At 44.6% G+C, this 17,385-nt stretch overlaps 1 protein-coding gene across 1 annotated transcript in view; it reads left to right on the top strand.

Moving 5' to 3' along the window:
* The window catches only part of LOC134990002 (retinal guanylyl cyclase 2-like), a 253,537-nt gene that overhangs the window by 9,610 nt on the left and 226,542 nt on the right, over positions 1 to 17,385 (top strand). Inside the window, exons 2-3 of the mRNA XM_063950643.1 lie at positions 2,503 to 2,804; positions 3,132 to 3,486. Of these exons, the coding sequence (XP_063806713.1) occupies positions 2,503 to 2,804; positions 3,132 to 3,486 (657 nt within the window). The remainder of the gene's footprint in view (positions 1 to 2,502; positions 2,805 to 3,131; positions 3,487 to 17,385) is intronic.

Genomic DNA, 17,385 nt, shown 5'->3' with positions numbered 1-17,385 from the left:
CCTGTCCACTCTAACCACCTCCCCTGGATGCATGCATAGTACCCTAGACAGTACTCTCTCCCCACTTACCCTAGAGGCATGTCTAGTGCCCTAGCCTGTACTTTCACCCCACCTGCACTGGAGGCATATCTAGCACCCTAGCCTGTCCTCTCTCCCCACCTCCCTTGGAGGCATGCATAGTGCCCTAGCCTGTCCTCTCTCCTCTCCTGCCCAGAGGTATGTCTAGTGCCCTAGCCTGTCCATACTACCCACCTCACTTGGAGGTATGTCTAGTACCCTAGCCAGTCCTCTCCCCACCTCTCCTAGAGGCATACCTTGTGTGCAAGCCTGTCCCCTCTCTTCCCCTGGTGGCATGCCCAGTGCCCTAGCCTGTCCTCTCTCCCCACCTCCCCTGGTGGCAAACATAGTACCCTAGCCAGTCCTCTCTCCCCACTTCCCTTTGATGCATACCTTGTGCCCTAGCCTGTCCTCTCTACCCACCTCCCCTGGAGGCATGTATAGTACCCCAGCCTGTACTCTCTCCCCACCTCCCCTGGAGGCATCAATAGTGCCCTAGCCTGTCCTCTCTCCCCACCTCCCCTGGAGGCATGCATAGTGCCCTAGCCTTTCCTCTCACCCCACCTCCCCTGGAAACATGCATAGCACCCTAGCCTGTCCTTTCTTATCACCTTCCCTGTATGCATGCCTAGTGCCCTAGCCTGTCCACTCTCCCCACCTCTGCTGAATGCATACATAGTGCCCTAGCCAGTCCTCTTTACCCACCTTCCCTGGAGGCTTAATTACTGCCCTATCCTGATCTCTCTCCCCACCTCCCCTTGAGGTATGCCCTGTGGCCTAGCCTGTCCTCTCTTATCACCTCCCCTGGAGGCATACATAGTACCCTAGCCATTCCATTCTCCCTACCTTCCCTGGAGGTTTGATTACTGCCCTAGCCTGTCCTCTCCTCCCCACCTTCCCTCGAGTAAGTTTCTGGATGATAGGTCGACAGTGTCTAGGTCAACAATTAATAGGTCAACACCATATAGTCAACATGCGTTAGGTTGACAGGTACAAAAGGTGGACAGGGTCAAAAGGTTGACAGGTTTAAGGTAAAACAGTGGTTAAGGTGGACAGGTACAAAGGGTTGACAGGTTACAAAGGTTGACATGACAACGGTCAACACACATGGTCGACACCAGTTTTTTTGGGGGGTCATATTTTCCCAACTTTTGCTTAATTTACTGTCCATGTGGACTACGATTGGGAATGGTAACCTGCCAAAAGTGTGGTGAGCGGAGTGAGCCTGTGAAGGTATACGTTTACACTAACTATGGTCACATATGATGAAACATACAACATGACACCCCAAAAACTAAATAACCTATGTCAACCATTTGTCTTTCAACCATTTTCATGTTGACCTTTTGACTCTGTCAACCTTTTGTGCTTGTCAACCTCAACCACTGTCTACCATTTACCTGTTGACCTTTCGACCCAGTCAACCGAATGCATGGCGACCAAATTGGATCGACCTAATGACTGTCTACCTAGACACTGTAGATCTTCTATACCACACCCCCCAGGAGGCGTCATGGCCGGTGTGTGTGGTACCCATTCACTGCTGCTCTCCTGTGCTGACAGGGAATGAGAAGGTGATACAGTACATATCTCCAACATTCCAGAAACTTAATTCAACATTTTCAGGTGGCAGAATGGTCAGTTAACATCAATTCATGGCCAATAGTTAGGACCCAGAGCTCAATACCAGAAGAACAACATCTTTATTCATTAGATCCTTATAAATCAGTGCTCAAAGAGATCAGCCAGTCTCTGAACTTGTTGCAGGACCAGGGTCTGTTTGACTTAGCCTTTTACTAAGGCTGACAAAGGAGTGAGGCTCCAACATTAAAGAGTTTCACAACTGTGGGATACTGCAGTCCCTTAAATAACATTTTCCTTAGTATAGAACATTCGTAGCTGTTTTTCCCCTTGTGCTCGACCATTAGCGCCACATGTTCACAGTGGAATGGCAAATATCTCTCCAAGCCGGAAAAGAGGACAGGAATTTCAATGCTGCCAAATGGTAGATGTCTAGTGAATCCATTTGTGATTGGATAGAAGAGACCGCCCAATCTGATAACACAATCAGCAAGCGCACTTACCTAGACAACTGAATCTCTAGTATGACTCCAGTGTCCTTGAGTACTGATTATTGACATTGCTCACAGTACACAGAATTACAGTATGTTGTGCGGTGCAGGCAGATATATTATCTTTCTTGCCATTGGATACAGTACGCCAACAGATCTGCTCACAATACACAATCATAAGTGTTAATGTTGTATCTAAGAGCATTGGAAATAAATCTGATTGGACAGCCGAATTCTCTTAAGATAGAGTTCCCTTTCATGGTCTTTATTATGTATCTCCCATTACTGTATTTATTTTGGCCTATCAGTAGTGTGTTCATTCACCCACAGAGATTGTCCTTCGTTAACCATGTCTGTTATTTTTGTGTTCTAGTCATTATAATGTGCATGCATTCTGTACTGGTTGGAGGGGAAGAACAAGCCACCTTTCTTACAAAAGCGCATGAAATGGGACTAACAGATGGAAGATATGTCTTTGTACCATACGACACTTTACTTTACAGCCTTCCTTACAAAAACAACTCATTGTCCATCCTTGATAAAAATAGCAAGCTGCAGGAGGCCTACGATGCCGTGTTGACCATCACAATGGACTACGAGGAAAAGTCGTTTTATGATGTCTTTGCCGATCTCAAGGAAAAGGGAGAAATAAAGACTCATCTGGAACCACAACAGGTGGGTAACCAAAAGGTCATACGCTGCCCCCTAGTGGACAATAGTGATCATAGAGCACAACTGAAACCCTCAACTCTGCAAATATGTCATACACTGAAATGTTAACATTTTTATAGCCATGTTTAAATATAATGCAGACTACATTTATGTTACAAGTGTGAGGGTCTTGCTCAAGCCTATAGACTGAATAATAATCGTTCAGAACAGTCGTTTCATTGGCTGATCTTAATGATTCTCATTCACTGTAGACTTGTATGTCTAGGAGATGCTGCCAATCAGGTTTCTTTTTGAATCCAGTGGTCACAACCAATAAATCTATTTCAACAGGTCTCACCGTTGTTTGGAACCATCTATGACTCAATGTACTTATTGGCCAAAGCAATGAGCGCCGCTTGGAAACAAGGGGTCTGGATCTCAGGAACGAGCCTTGTGGAATATACCAAAAATCTGGATTACCCTGGATTTATACAGATGCTATACACGGATGGGAAGGGGAATGGGCTGAGCAACTTTGTGGTCTTAGACACTGATGGGAAAATGAACCAGCTCTTCCCAACCTACTCGGTGGAGATGTCTTCTAATTTGGTGCGCTTTTTGGGAAAGACCATTCGGTTCCCTGGAGGAACACCCCCTACTGCAGACTCCGGCTGTTGGTTTGATCCTGACACATTGTGCATAGGAGGTAATTCATGATGATGATGATGACGATGATATATATATATATGGAAAATCAATGCAACGTTATGAATAGCAATTGAGAAATTAAGTTTTCATATATGATAAAATGAAGTTCCAATGTAAAGTCAAGGTTCTAAAATATATTGAATTTCATAGCAGTATTATTATTATTATTATTATTATTATTATTATTATCATTATTGTGATGGTTGTTAATTAGTATATTGCACATGGTATATGCTCTACCTCATCCTGCCCCCTACATTGTCCAATCCCTCCCCACTCCAGCCACTGTAAAGGCCTTTTACTTTATCTTTCTTCTGAAAAAAAATAATATTTCCATATCTATCCTAACCTATTGGGTAATGCAGACCTGAGCGTAGATGTGCGTAAAATCGACGGCGATGCTTTCGCATGTTTCGAGTAGCCCTCTACCTACACAGCCTAGCAGCAAAGGCAGACGGCTACCCGCCATGTTTTTGGTCACAGTGGCTACGTGTGACATCATGCAGCTGCTGCGACCCACCCATGCAATGGACCGCGCCCCTTAAACGGAGTGTCGATGCCCACAAAAGTGGCGTTAAAGCCCCATTACAGCTCTCCTCCAGGTCTTAAACTGCGTTCTGCAAAGTACGCAGTCTAGGACCTTACACATGCGCATACCGGTGTACGCGCATGCGCAGATGTGCAAAAAATTATTCATACCGACTTTCGCCCATCAGCGATGGGGTCTGAATTAGGCCCCTAGCTCCTTGTGCAGTGGATATTTTAGACACTGGGTCATATGTATTAAGGTGCGAGTCGTGTGTAGTAGTGCAATTTCTGCGATCTTGGCTGCAGATTTAAAGCGGCAATAAATTGAATGGCAAAGTCAAGTTGGATTATTTTCTTTACCATTAACATTTTCACCTACTTTTGTAGAAATTGGCATTCATTATAAAGGTAATAGAGGAGATATCTCCTGCTTACGTTTCAGTCCATAAGTGCACCTTAGATCGCTGAAATACTGTAGCACTGCTTCACACTACACACATCCTATAATACACCTATTCCACCGAAAAACCCAGGTCCAACCTGAGTAATTGAACCTGGTTTCAAGCTGCGTCATAGCGGCTTGAAACGCCATTCACATCTTAGTCTGAACCTGGGTCTTTCCTTTGCTGGTGCTTGGAGATGATCCGGTTCTCCACAGGGTTTCAGTGTGACCCGGGTTACCCGTTTACACTGCAGGTTACTAGGGATGTGCACTTGAAACTTTTCGGGTTTTGTGTTTTGGTTTTGGGTTCGGTTCCGCGGCCGTGTTTTGGGTTCGAACGCGTTTTGGCAAAACCTCACCGAATTTTTTTTGTCGGATTCGGGTGTGTTTTGGATTCAGGTGTTTTTTTCAAAAAACCCTAAAAAACAGCTTAAATCATAGAATTTGGGGGTCATTTTGATCCCAAAGTATTATTAACCTCAAAAACCATAATTTCCACTCATTTTCAGTCTATTCTGAATACCTCACACCTCACAATATTATTTTTAGTCCTAAAATTTGCACCGAGGTCGCTGGATGACTAAGCTAAGCGACCCCAGTGGCCGACACAAACACCTGGCCCATCTAGGAGTGGCACTGCAGTGTCACGCAGGATGTCCCTTCCAAAAAACCCTCCCCAAACAGCACATGACGCAAAGAAAAAAAGAGGCGCAATGAGGTAGCTGTGTGAGTAAGCTAAGCGACCCTAGTGGCCGACACAAACACCTGGCCCATCTAGGAGTGGCACTGCAGTGTCACGCAGGATGTCCCTTCCAAAAAACCCTCCCCAAACAGCACATGACGCAAAGAAAAAAAGAGGCGCAATGAGGTAGCTGTGTGAGTAAGCTAAGCGACCCTAGTGGCCGACACAAACACCTGGCCCATCTAGGAGTGGCACTGCAGTGTCACGCAGGATGTCCCTTCCAAAAAACACTCCCCAAACAGCACATGACGCAAAGAAGAAAAAAAGAGGCGCAATGAGGTAGCTGTGTGAGTAAGCTAAGCAACCCTAGTGGCCGACACAAACACCTGGCCCATCTAGGAGTGGCACTGCAGTGTCACGCAGGATGTCCCTTCCAAAAAACACTCCCCAAACAGCACATGACGCAAAGAAAAAAAGAGGCGCAATGAGGTAGCTGTGTGAGTAAGCTAAGCGACCCTAGTGGCCGACACAAACACCTGGCCCATCTAGGAGTGGCACTGCAGTGTCACGCAGGATGTCCCTTCCAAAAAACACTCCCCAAACAGCACATGACGCAAAGAAAAAAAGAGGCGCAATGAGGTAGCTGTGTGAGTAAGCTAAGCGACCCTAGTGGCCGACACAAACACCTGGCCCATCTAGGAGTGGCACTACAGTGTCACGCAGGATGTCCCTTCCAAAAAACCCTCCCCAAACAGCACATGACGCAACTAAAAATGAAAGAAAAAAGAGGTGCAAGATGGAATTGTCCTTGGGCCCTCCCACCCACCCTTATGTTGTATAAACAGGACATGCACACTTTAACCAACCCATCATTTCAGTGACAGGGTCTGCCACACGACTGTGACTGAAATGACGGGTTGGTTTGGACCCCCACCGAAAAAGAAGCAATTAATCTCTCCTTGCACAAACTGGCTCTACAGAGGCAAGATGTCCACCTCATCATCATCCTCCGATATATCACCGTGTACATCCCGCTCCTCATAGATTATCAATTCGTCCCCACTGGAATCCACCATCTCAGCTCCCTGTGTACTTTGTGGAGGCAATTGCTGCTGGTCAATGTCTCCACGGAGGAATTGATTATAATTCATTTTAATGAACATCATCTTCTCCACATTTTCTGGAAGCAACCTCGTACGCAGATTGCTGACAAGGTGAGCGGCGGCACTAAACACTCTTTCGGAGTACACACTTGTGGGAGGGCAACTTAGGTAGAATAAAGCCAGTTTGTGCAAGGGCCTCCAAATTGCCTCTTTTTCCTGCCAGTATAAGTACGGACTGTCTGACGTGCCTACTTGGATGCGGTCACTCATATAATCCTCCACCATTCTTTCAATGGTGACAGAATCATATGCAGTGACAGTAGACGACATGTCCGTAATCGTTGTCAGGTCCTTCAGTCCGGACCAGATGTCAGCATCAGCAGTCGCTCCAGACTGCCCTGCATCACCGCCAGCGGGTGGGCTCGGAATTCTGAGCCTTTTCCTCGCACCCCCAGTTGCGGGAGAATGTGAAGGAGGAGATGTTGACAGGTCGCGTTCCGCTTGACTTGACAATTTTGTCACCAGCAGGTCTTTGCACCCCAGCAGACTTGTGTCTGCCGGAAAGAGAGATCCAAGGTAGGTTTTAAATCTAGGATCGAGCACGGTGGCCAAAATGTAGTGCTCTGATTTCAACAGATTGACCACCCGTGAATCCTTGTTAAGCGAATTAAGGGCTGCATCCACAAGTCCCACATGCCTAGTGGAATCGCTCCCTTTTAGCTCCTTCTTCAATGCCTCCAGCTTCTTCTGCAAAAGCCTGATGAGGGGAATGACCTGACTCAGGCTGGCAGTGTCTGAACTGACTTCACGTGTGGCAAGTTCAAAAGGTTGCAGAACCTTGCACAACGTTGAAATCATTCTCCACTGCGCTTGAGACAGGTACATTCCACCTCCTATATCGTGCTCAATTGTATAGGCTTGAATGGCCTTTTGCTGCTCCTCCAACCTCTGAAGCATATAGAGGGTTGAATTCCACCTCGTTACCACTTCTTGCTTCAGATGATGGCAGGGCAGGTTCAGGCGTTTTTGGTGGTGCTCCAGTTTTCTGTACGTGGTGCCTGTACGCCGAAAGTGTCCCGCAATTCTTCTGGCCACCGACAGCATCTCTTGCACGCCCCTCTCGTTTTTTAAAAAATTCTGCACCACCAAATTCAAGGTATGTGCAAAACATGGGACGTGCTGGAATTTGCCCATATTTAATGCACACACAATATTGCTGGCGTTGTCCGATGCCACAAATCCACAGGAGAGTCCAATTGGGGTAAGCCATTCCGCGATGATCTTCCTCAGTTGCCGTAAGAGGTTTTCAGCTGTGTGCGTATTCTGGAAACCGGTGATACAAAGCGTAGCCTGCCTAGGAAAGAGTTGGCGGTTGCGAGATGCTGCTACTGGTGCCGCCGCTGCTGTTCTTGCGGCGGGAGTCCATACATCTACCCAGTGGGCTGTCACAGTCATATAGTCCTGACCCTGCCCTGCTCCACTTGTCCACATGTCCGTGGTTAAGTGGACATTGGGTACAACTGCATTTTTTAGGACACTGGTGAGTCTTTTTCTGACGTCCGTGTACATTCTCGGTATCGCCTGCCTAGAGAAGTGGAACCTAGATGGTATTTGGTAACGGGGGCACACTGCCTCAATAAATTGTCTAGTTCCCTGTGAACTAACGGCGGATACCGGACGCACGTCTAACACCAACATAGTTGTCAAGGACTCAGTTATCCGCTTTGCAACAGGATGACTGCTGAGATATTTCATCTTCCTCGCAAAGGACTGTTGGACAGTCAATTGCTTGGTGGAAGTAGTAAAAGTGGGCTTACGACTTCCCCTCTGGGATGACCATCGACTCCCAGCAGCAACAACAGCAGCGCCAGCAGCAGTAGGCGTTACACGCAAGGATGCATCGGAGGAATCCCAGGCAGGAGAGGACTCGTCAGAATTGCCAGTGACATGGCCTGCAGGACTATTGGCATTCCTGGGGAAGGAGGAAATTGACACTGAGGGAGTTGGTGGGGTGGTTTGCGTGAGCTTGGTTACAAGAGGAAGGGATTTACTGGTCAGTGGACTGCTTCCGCTGTCGCCCAAAGTTTTTGAACTTGTCACTGACTTATTATGAATGCGCTGCAGGTGACGTATAAGGGAGGATGTTCCGAGGTGGTTAACGTCCTTACCCCTACTTATTACAGCTTGACAAAGGCAACACACGGCTTGACAAATGTTGTCCGCATTTCTGTTGAAATACTTCCACACCGAAGAGCTGATTTTTTTGGTATTTTCACCAGGCATGTCAATGGCCATATTCCTCCCACGGACAACAGGTGTCTCCCCGGGTGCCTGACTTAAACAAACCACCTCACCATCAGAATCCTCCTTGTCAATTTCCTCCCCAGCGCCAGCAACACCCATATCCTCCTCATCCTGGTGTACTTCAACACTGACATCTTCAATCTGACTATCAGGAACTGGACTGCGGGTGCTCCTTCCAGCACTTGCAGGGGGCGTGCAAATGGTGGAAGGCGCATGCTCTTCACGTCCAGTGTTGGGAAGGTCAGGCATCGCAACCGACACAATTGGACTCTCCTTGTGGATTTGGGATTTCGAAGAACGCACAGTTCTTTGCGGTGCTTTTGCCAGCTTCAGTCTTTTCAGTTTTCTAGCGAGAGGCTGAGTGCTTCCATCCTCATGTGAAGCTGAACCACTAGCCATGAACATAGGCCAGGGCCTCAGCCGTTCCTTGCCACTCCGTGTGGTAAATGGCATATTGGCAAGTTTACGCTTCTCCTCCGACAATTTTATTTTAGGTTTTGGAGTCCTTTTTTTACTGATATTTGGTGTTTTGGATTTTACATGCTCTGTACTATGACATTGGGCATCGGCCTTGGCAGACGACGTTGCTGGCATTTCATCGTCTCGGCCATGACTAGTGGCAGCAGCTTCAGCACGAGGTGGAAGTGGATCTTGATCTTTCCCTAATTTTGGAACCTCAACATTTTTGTTCTCCATATTTTAATAGGCACAACTAAAAGGCACCTCAGGTAAACAATGGAGATGGATGGATACTAGTATACTTATGGATGGACTGCCGAGTGCCGACACAGAGGTAGCTACAGCCGTGGACTACCGTACTGTGTCTGCTGCTAATATAGACTGGATGATAATGATATGAAATCAATATATATATGTATGTATATATAATATCACTAGTACTGCAGCCGGACAGGTAGATAATATATTTATTAGGTAATGATGACTGATGACGGACCTGCTGGACACTGCCAGCTCAGCAGCACCGCAGACTGCTACAGTAAGCTACTATACTATAGTAGTATGTACAAAGAAGAAAGAAAAAAAAAACCACGGGTAGGTGGTATACAATTATGGATGGACTGCCGAGTGCCGACACAGAGGTAGCTACAGCCGTGGACTAACGTACTGTGTCTGCTGCTAATATAGACTGGATGATAATGATATGAAATCAATATATATATGTATGTATATATAATATCACTAGTACTGCAGCCGGACAGGTAGATAATATATTTATTAGGTAATGATGACTGATGACAGACCTGCTGGACACTGCCAGCTCAGCAGCACCGCAGACTGCTACAGTAAGCTACTATACTATAGTAGTATGTACAAAGAAGAAAGAAAAAAAAAAAACACGGGTAGGTGGTATACAATTATGGATGGACTGCCGAGTGCCGACACAGAGGTAGCTACAGCCGTGGACTAACGTACTGTGTCTGCTGCTAATATAGACTGGATGATAATGATATGAAATCAATATATATATATATATATATGTATGTATATATAATATCACTAGTACTGCAGCCGGACAGGTAGATAATATATTTATTAGGTAATGATGACTGATGACGGACCTGCTGGACACTGCCAGCTCAGCAGCACCGCAGACTGCTACAGTAAGCTACTATACTATAGTAGTATGTACAAAGAAGAAAGAAAAAAAAAACCACGGGTAGGTGGTATACAATTATGGATGGACTGCCGAGTGCCGACACAGAGGTAGCTACAGCCGTGGACTAACGTACTGTGTCTGCTGCTAATATAGACTGGATGATAATGATATGAAATCAATATATATATGTATGTATATATAATATCACTAGTACTGCAGCCGGACAGGTAGGTAATATATTTATTAGGTAATGATGACTGATGACGGACCTGCTGGACACTGCCAGCTCAGCAGCACCGCAGACTGCTACAGTAAGCTACTATACTATAGTAGTATGTACAAAGAAGAAAGAAAAAAAAAAAAACCACGGGTAGGTGGTATACAATTATGGATGGACTGCCGAGTGCCGACACAGAGGTAGCTACAGCCGTGGACTAACGTACTGTGTCTGCTGCTAATATAGACTGGATGATAATGATATGAAATCAATATATATATTTATGTATATATAATATCACTAGTACTGCAGCCGGACAGGTAGATAATATATTTATTAGGTAATGATGACTGATGACGGACCTGCTGGACACTGCCAGCTCAGCAGCACCGCAGACTGCTACAGTAAGCTACTATACTATAGTAGTATGTACAAAGAAGAAAGAAGAAAAAAAAACCACGGGTAGGTGGTATACAATTATGGATGGACTGCCGAGTGCCGACACAGAGGTAGCTACAGCCGTGGACTAACGTACTGTGTCTGCTGCTAATATAGACTGGATGATAATGATATGAAATCAATATATATATGTATGTATATATAATATCACTAGTACTGCAGCCGGACAGGTAGATAATATATTTATTAGGTAATGATGACTGATGACGGACCTGCTGGACACTGCTAGCTCAGCAGCACCGCAGACTGCTACAGTAAGCTACTATACTATAGTAGTATGTACAAAGAAGAATGAAAAAAAAAAAAAAAACACGGGTAGGTGGTATACAATATTATATATATATATATATTATATACAATTTTATATATATATATATATATATATATATATATTAAACTGGTGGTGATTGATTATTAAACTGGTGGTCAGGTCACTCACGTTGCAACTTGCAACTAGTACTCCGAGTCCTAAGCAGACAATCACAAAATATATTATTATACTGGTGGTCAGTGTGGTCACAACAATGGCAGTGTGGCACTGACTCTGGCAGCAAAAGTGTGCACTGTACGTTATATGTACTCCTGAGTCCTGCTCTCAGACTCTAACTGCTCCCCACTGTCAGTGTCTCCCCCACAAGTCAGATAATACAATACACTTACAGTCACACTATCTAATCTATATCACTTCAGCAAGTAGTATAGTAGTATAGTAGTACTCCTCCTAATAATGCTCCCCAAAATTACTACTACTGTGTCTCTCTCATCTCTACTGTGTCTCTCTCTTCCTACTGTGTCTCTCTCTTCTCTAAACGGAGAGGACGCCAGCCACGTCCTCTCCCTATGACTCTCAATGCACGTGTGAAAATGGCGGCGACGCGCGGCTCCTTATATAGAATCCGAGTCTCGCGAGAGAATCCGAGCCTCGCGAGAATCCGACAGCGGGATGATGACGTTCGGGCGCGCTCGGGTTAGCCGAGCAAGGCGGGAAGGTTCGAACCTGCCTCGGACCCGTGTAAAAGGCTGAAGTTCGGGGGGGTTCGGTTTCCGAAGAACCGAACCCGCTCATCCCTACAGGTTACTTGGGTCCTTCTGACCCTAGTAGGGGGAGGGTTATGCCACTGGGGACTGGTATGCCACTGCCACTGCCACTGGTATAACCACAGATTTAAACACAGGGGAGGTAAGGGGGTGCATTGACCTTGCATGGCAAACCCTTTTTTTTTCTTTCACAAACATATTTAAGTACATTTGAATAAAAAAAGATGCTTATAACTTAATTATATATTTTTTTTATATCAGCAATTCTTAATGACCTTTTTAAAAAGAAAAATGTCAGTTAAGTGGGTGAAAAAACTTTTCATCTAGTTCATATTTATTGTTTTTTGAAGTCATTTTGTTGTGGTCTTTCATAAATTTGTTGAATATTTTTTTTTAAAAACTCTCCCCATCTGCAATCTCCGATATAGGTGAGCCCAGAAATCTACATTCACTTATAACTTGTCATCTAGAAATGCATCTGTGACAAAACAGGAACTTGTTATCTCTCAAACCTATACGTACAGTTAGGTCCATATCAGTGGCGGATTTTACCTATGGGCTGCAGGACCTGCATCCCCCCAGTAAAATTTGCCACTACAGGGAGTGACAGTGATGACTTCTATTAGAAGTCCTACCTGCTAATCAACCCTAGTAATGGCAGTCCAATTTTGATGTGTCTTCTCCCTCTGGGACTGCCAGACCATGCTGCGATCGCCTTGTAGTGACCGGCGCATGTGCAGTCAAGCGGCGGCTTGACTGCGCATGTGCATACCCTGGATTTTACGAACTGCAGCCAATACAGGGCAGGTGACAGCACATTTGAGGACCTGGCCAGCGGCAGTGGGTCTCTCCCCTCCCCGGGACCCAGTCAGCAGCAGAAGCGTCCCTCTCCCCTCTCCGGGACCCGGCCCGCGGCAGCCTTCCCCCCCCTCCTTAAAGGTAGGAGCCGCCGCTGGTTCATATATATTTGGAAACTGACACAATGTTCCTGATTTCGGCTCTGTACACCATCACAATGGATTTGAAATGAAACACTGGAGATGCAATTGAAGAGCAAACTCTTAGTTTTAATTAAAGGAATTGAACTATAATATTGTATGAAATATTTAGGAATTCCCCCCATTTTTATACACAGTCACCTGTTTTCAGAGGCTCAGATGTAATTGGACAAATTAACACAATCCCTACTAATACAGGTTGAGTATCCCATCTCCAAATATTCTGAAATATGTACAGTAATATTCCAAAATACGGAATTTTTGAGTGAGACTGAGATAATGAAAACTTTGTTTTCTGATGGCTCAATGTACAGAAACTTTGTTTAATACACAAAGTTATTAAAATATTGTATTAAATGACCTTCAGGCTGTGTGTATAAGGTGTATATGAAACATAAAAGAATTGTGTGTACTGTATGTACACAAATTTTGTCTAATGCACAAAGTTATTAAAAATGTCAAAAATGACCTTCAGGCTGTGTGTATAAGGTGTATATGAGACATAAATGCATTCTGTGCTTAGACTAAGGTCCCATCACCATGATATCTCATTATGGTATGCGATTATTCCAACATATGGAATAATCTGATATCCAAAATACTTCTGGTCCCAAGCATTTTGGATATGGGATACTCAACCTGTATATAAAAATGAAATGTATGTTTGTTGCTCGATCACAGCCAAACTTTTCTATCAATTGACTTGAAAATTGGCATAAGAATAGTTTAGAGCAGAGGTTCTCAAACTCGGCCCTCAGGACCCCACACAGTGCATGTTTTGCAGGTAACCCAGCAGGTGCACAGGTGTATTAATTACTCACTGACACATTTTAAAAGGTCCACAGGTGGAGCTAATTATTTCACTTGCGATTCTGTGAGGAGACCTGCAAAACAAGCACTGTGTGGGCCCCCGAGGACCGAGTTTGAGAACCTCTGGTTTAGAGACTGGATTAGAACATTGTTCTCTTCCCATAACTCCCACTCACGTTCATGTTTTTTAGATTCTGGCCTACCAACTCCAACGCCATCCAAAAAAACAAATTTAACACTATCAAATTGATACAGTTAGTTCTAATCAGAGAGATAATAAAGTCCAGTGAAAGTATCAGAGCAATACTAAGCTCCCACCACCCAAAAAAAAAAAAAAAAATATATATATATATATATATATATATATATATATATGTACTGTATATACAAAATTAGGACATAGGCCATGGAGTAAAAAGTCTATAGCAGGTGAGACAGTGCCCCCTGCCTATTTTTTCCACACATCTCTGCTCAAACCTCACCAAATTTCCAGCAGTACATACTGCTGCACCTGTGTACAGTATATAATGCCCACATGTATATGCTGCTGCACCTGTGTATAATGCCCACATGTAAATACTGCTGCACCTGTGTATAATGCCCACATGTATATACTGCTGCACCTGTGTATAATGCCCACATGTACATACTGCTGCAACCATGTATAATGCCTACATGTATATGCTGCTGCACCTGTGTATAATGCCCACATGTATATACTGCTGCCCCAATGTATAATGCCACATGAACCCTTGGGCTCATATGTGTATGTAAATCTGGCTATGGTACTAGCCAGTGCCTCCCCAGACAATGACCTCACCGCACATCCCTGGTTCCCAATCAGAACCCAGCTGGGCCCAGCCTCAGGTTAGAGATAACATAACACCTCTCTCAGGTGTTACTACTAACCTCCAGCACTGATGACTGATGCAGGGAATCACCTATTAGCCAACCAATTATAATACCAGGTGTGTGTAAGAGGAATTTGTCAAAAATATCCCAAACTCGGTTCTTAAAGACCCCTAACAGTACAGGTTTTAGGTATATCCATGCTTGGGCACAGGTGACTTAGTTAATGCCCTCAGTCACTTAGATTTAACCATTTGTCCTGAGCCATGGATATATTGAAAAGCTGGGCGGTTAGGGGTCCTTTAGGACTAAAGTTTGGGAGCCACCGCTCTAAGGCTAGAGCAGCAAAAATGCTTGCAGTGGAGAAACTTCTGCACAAACACAAATGAGAGCTTCGAGCATCTGAGACCCAAGAGCTGACTATTATGCACTAGCAGGCTTTCGAACATCCCAATTGGACGAACAGCATGATGCAAGGCTTCAGCGGCAACGTGTTACATGCGCTAAATTGAAGAGGGCTAATTGAATACAGCGCTTATCCTCTAATAACAATCGAGATGGTGGCCAGTTTTGTGGTGCTCTAAATCGGAAGGGTGAAACAGTAGGCCCGTGCTGCGCTAATGGTAAAGTCCATCTTCCACATTTGGAGGATCCACCTGAACCACTAAAAAGTCTCTTATTGAACCCAATGGAGCATTTGCGTTGCTTCCTCAATACCATACAATACTACAATTCCTGCTTCCAAATGACATCATTTTGAGCAGATCACAAAGCCGCAACACCAGGGTTCTCTCCAACGTTCACCGTACGGAGCCAAGTCTACCACCTCATCGGCTGTCTTCTCCCGCAGCCGAACCAGCAGCATAAATTCCTTAAAATGTAGTTCACGTGCAGTACTGACTAGCAAGTTGACCACTTATTTGAAAACGTTAAGAGATGTCATGACATCCTTATAACGAATGCTGCAGGATCACAATGTCCTTATACATGAGTTTAAAACTGCACTCAAGAACATGCCCAGCATTCATTACAGCGTTATCCACACCGAACAGACCCGCTTAACGATCACAAATGCAGCTTTAACGCTCCAATAGTAAATGACGTAGTAATTGTCATGGTTGGTAACCAGTTCGAAAATAGAGACATTTGGACTATGTTGCCCACAGTGTCGGACTGGGGCATGAAGGGCCCACCGGGGAATGCTGCTGTAGGGGCCCATGCTTAAAGGTGTAGCCAGGTTCTAGTGGGGGCGTGGCCAGCCACCACAAAGGTTTGGCTAACCATTACATGTGCTGTGCCCCATGGTAAATATATAATAAACCAAATTATTGTGAAGTATAATGTAACATATGTATAATGCATAAATCCAGTGCACTAGGATAGTCTGGAACTTGATCCCTAGAGGAGGAGGAGGGCCCACAGGCAGTAGGGTCCACCGGTGGTTTCCCCTGTGGGCCAGTCCGACCCCGGTTGCCCATAGCAACCATATTCTAGCAATTATCTTCTAGAAGGTGCTAAATAAATAAATAGAATCTGATTGGTTGCTATGGGCAACACCTCCACTTTTATAAACCTGAACTTTAATAAAAATACTCCATTGTGCTCCGCAAACGCAACAACTGTGTACTGAGGGCAGCCAATACTCACTGCTATTATAATGCAATGCAATATCTTCTCATCTTTTGGAAAGGCCAGTAGGGTTAACATACTGGCATTAGTTAAATAAATCCAAGGACTGGAGAGATTGTATTTAACATAAAAATGTATACAATGGAATCTTATGCTTACCACATTAAGTTCCACTCCAGGCGACATAAGTTACGCAAAAGTTGAGGGGGAGAGACTGATCTACATACGCATTAACCAAACCAGTCTTCGCACTGAAAGTAACACACGTTTGAGAGACACGGTAGCCAGGGACCCAGTTGTAAATGCTGATGTCTTGTGGCAGTTCATAATATTGCCATCACATTTATCGGAGGGAATACGACACATGCATGAGTACACACAAGATGCGCTAACCTGTGTTAGAAACTACGTACAACCCGAATTCTTCCTCATGTTCACAGGCAGCCCAATGTGGACGGAAAGTTATGGAGAGACACAACCTGACAGCTCATGTCTCTCGGCAAAAAGTAACTAAGTAATATTAATAATAATAATAATAATAATAATGAAATTTATATGGCACTTTTCTCCTTACAGGACTCAAAGTGCTTTAGAATTGTCTTTACAGTTCAAAATACAAAACAAGCTTAACAGCAGATACAAGTGAAATGCGTGAGTAAATACAGTAGGTAAGTCTTTAGTCTTTTTTTGAAGGATTCTAGAGTGGCGACTTCTCGCACTGTGCGGGGAAGAGAGTTCTATAGATTCGAAGTAAGAAAGTTGAAAGCTGGACTCCCAGACATATTCAGGGAGATTCTAGGTACTGGCAGTAGTCTACAGATCGCAGTAAGCGAGTGGGACAGTAAGGAATCAGGAGCTGCTTCAAGTACCTTGGGCCCTGGTCATGTAGGGCTTTAAAAGTGAGTAAGCCAATCTTGAAAACGAGTCCCATCTTACAGGCAACCAGAAAGTAGAGAATAAATGTAATGTGTCTGGAACGGGGCTGGTTGGTTAATAGTCTGGCAGATGCATTTTGTATCATCTGCAAGCAGTGCAATTCTTTTGCTGTGAAACCAACATAGAGGGCATTGCAGTAGTCTAGGTGTGATGATACAAATGCATGTATGACTTTAGGCAGATCTTCTGAGGGAATTAAGTGCTTGATTTTGCTATGTTCCTCAGATGAAAGAATGAGGATTTGATTGTGGCTGACTACTGATGTTTAAGTGACAGGCCACTAT

Source organism: Pseudophryne corroboree, chromosome 2, assembly GCF_028390025.1.
Source record: "Pseudophryne corroboree isolate aPseCor3 chromosome 2, aPseCor3.hap2, whole genome shotgun sequence".
Classification (NCBI taxonomy): Eukaryota; Metazoa; Chordata; class Amphibia; order Anura; family Myobatrachidae; genus Pseudophryne; species Pseudophryne corroboree.
This window is presented reverse-complemented; position numbering and strand designations above follow the sequence as displayed.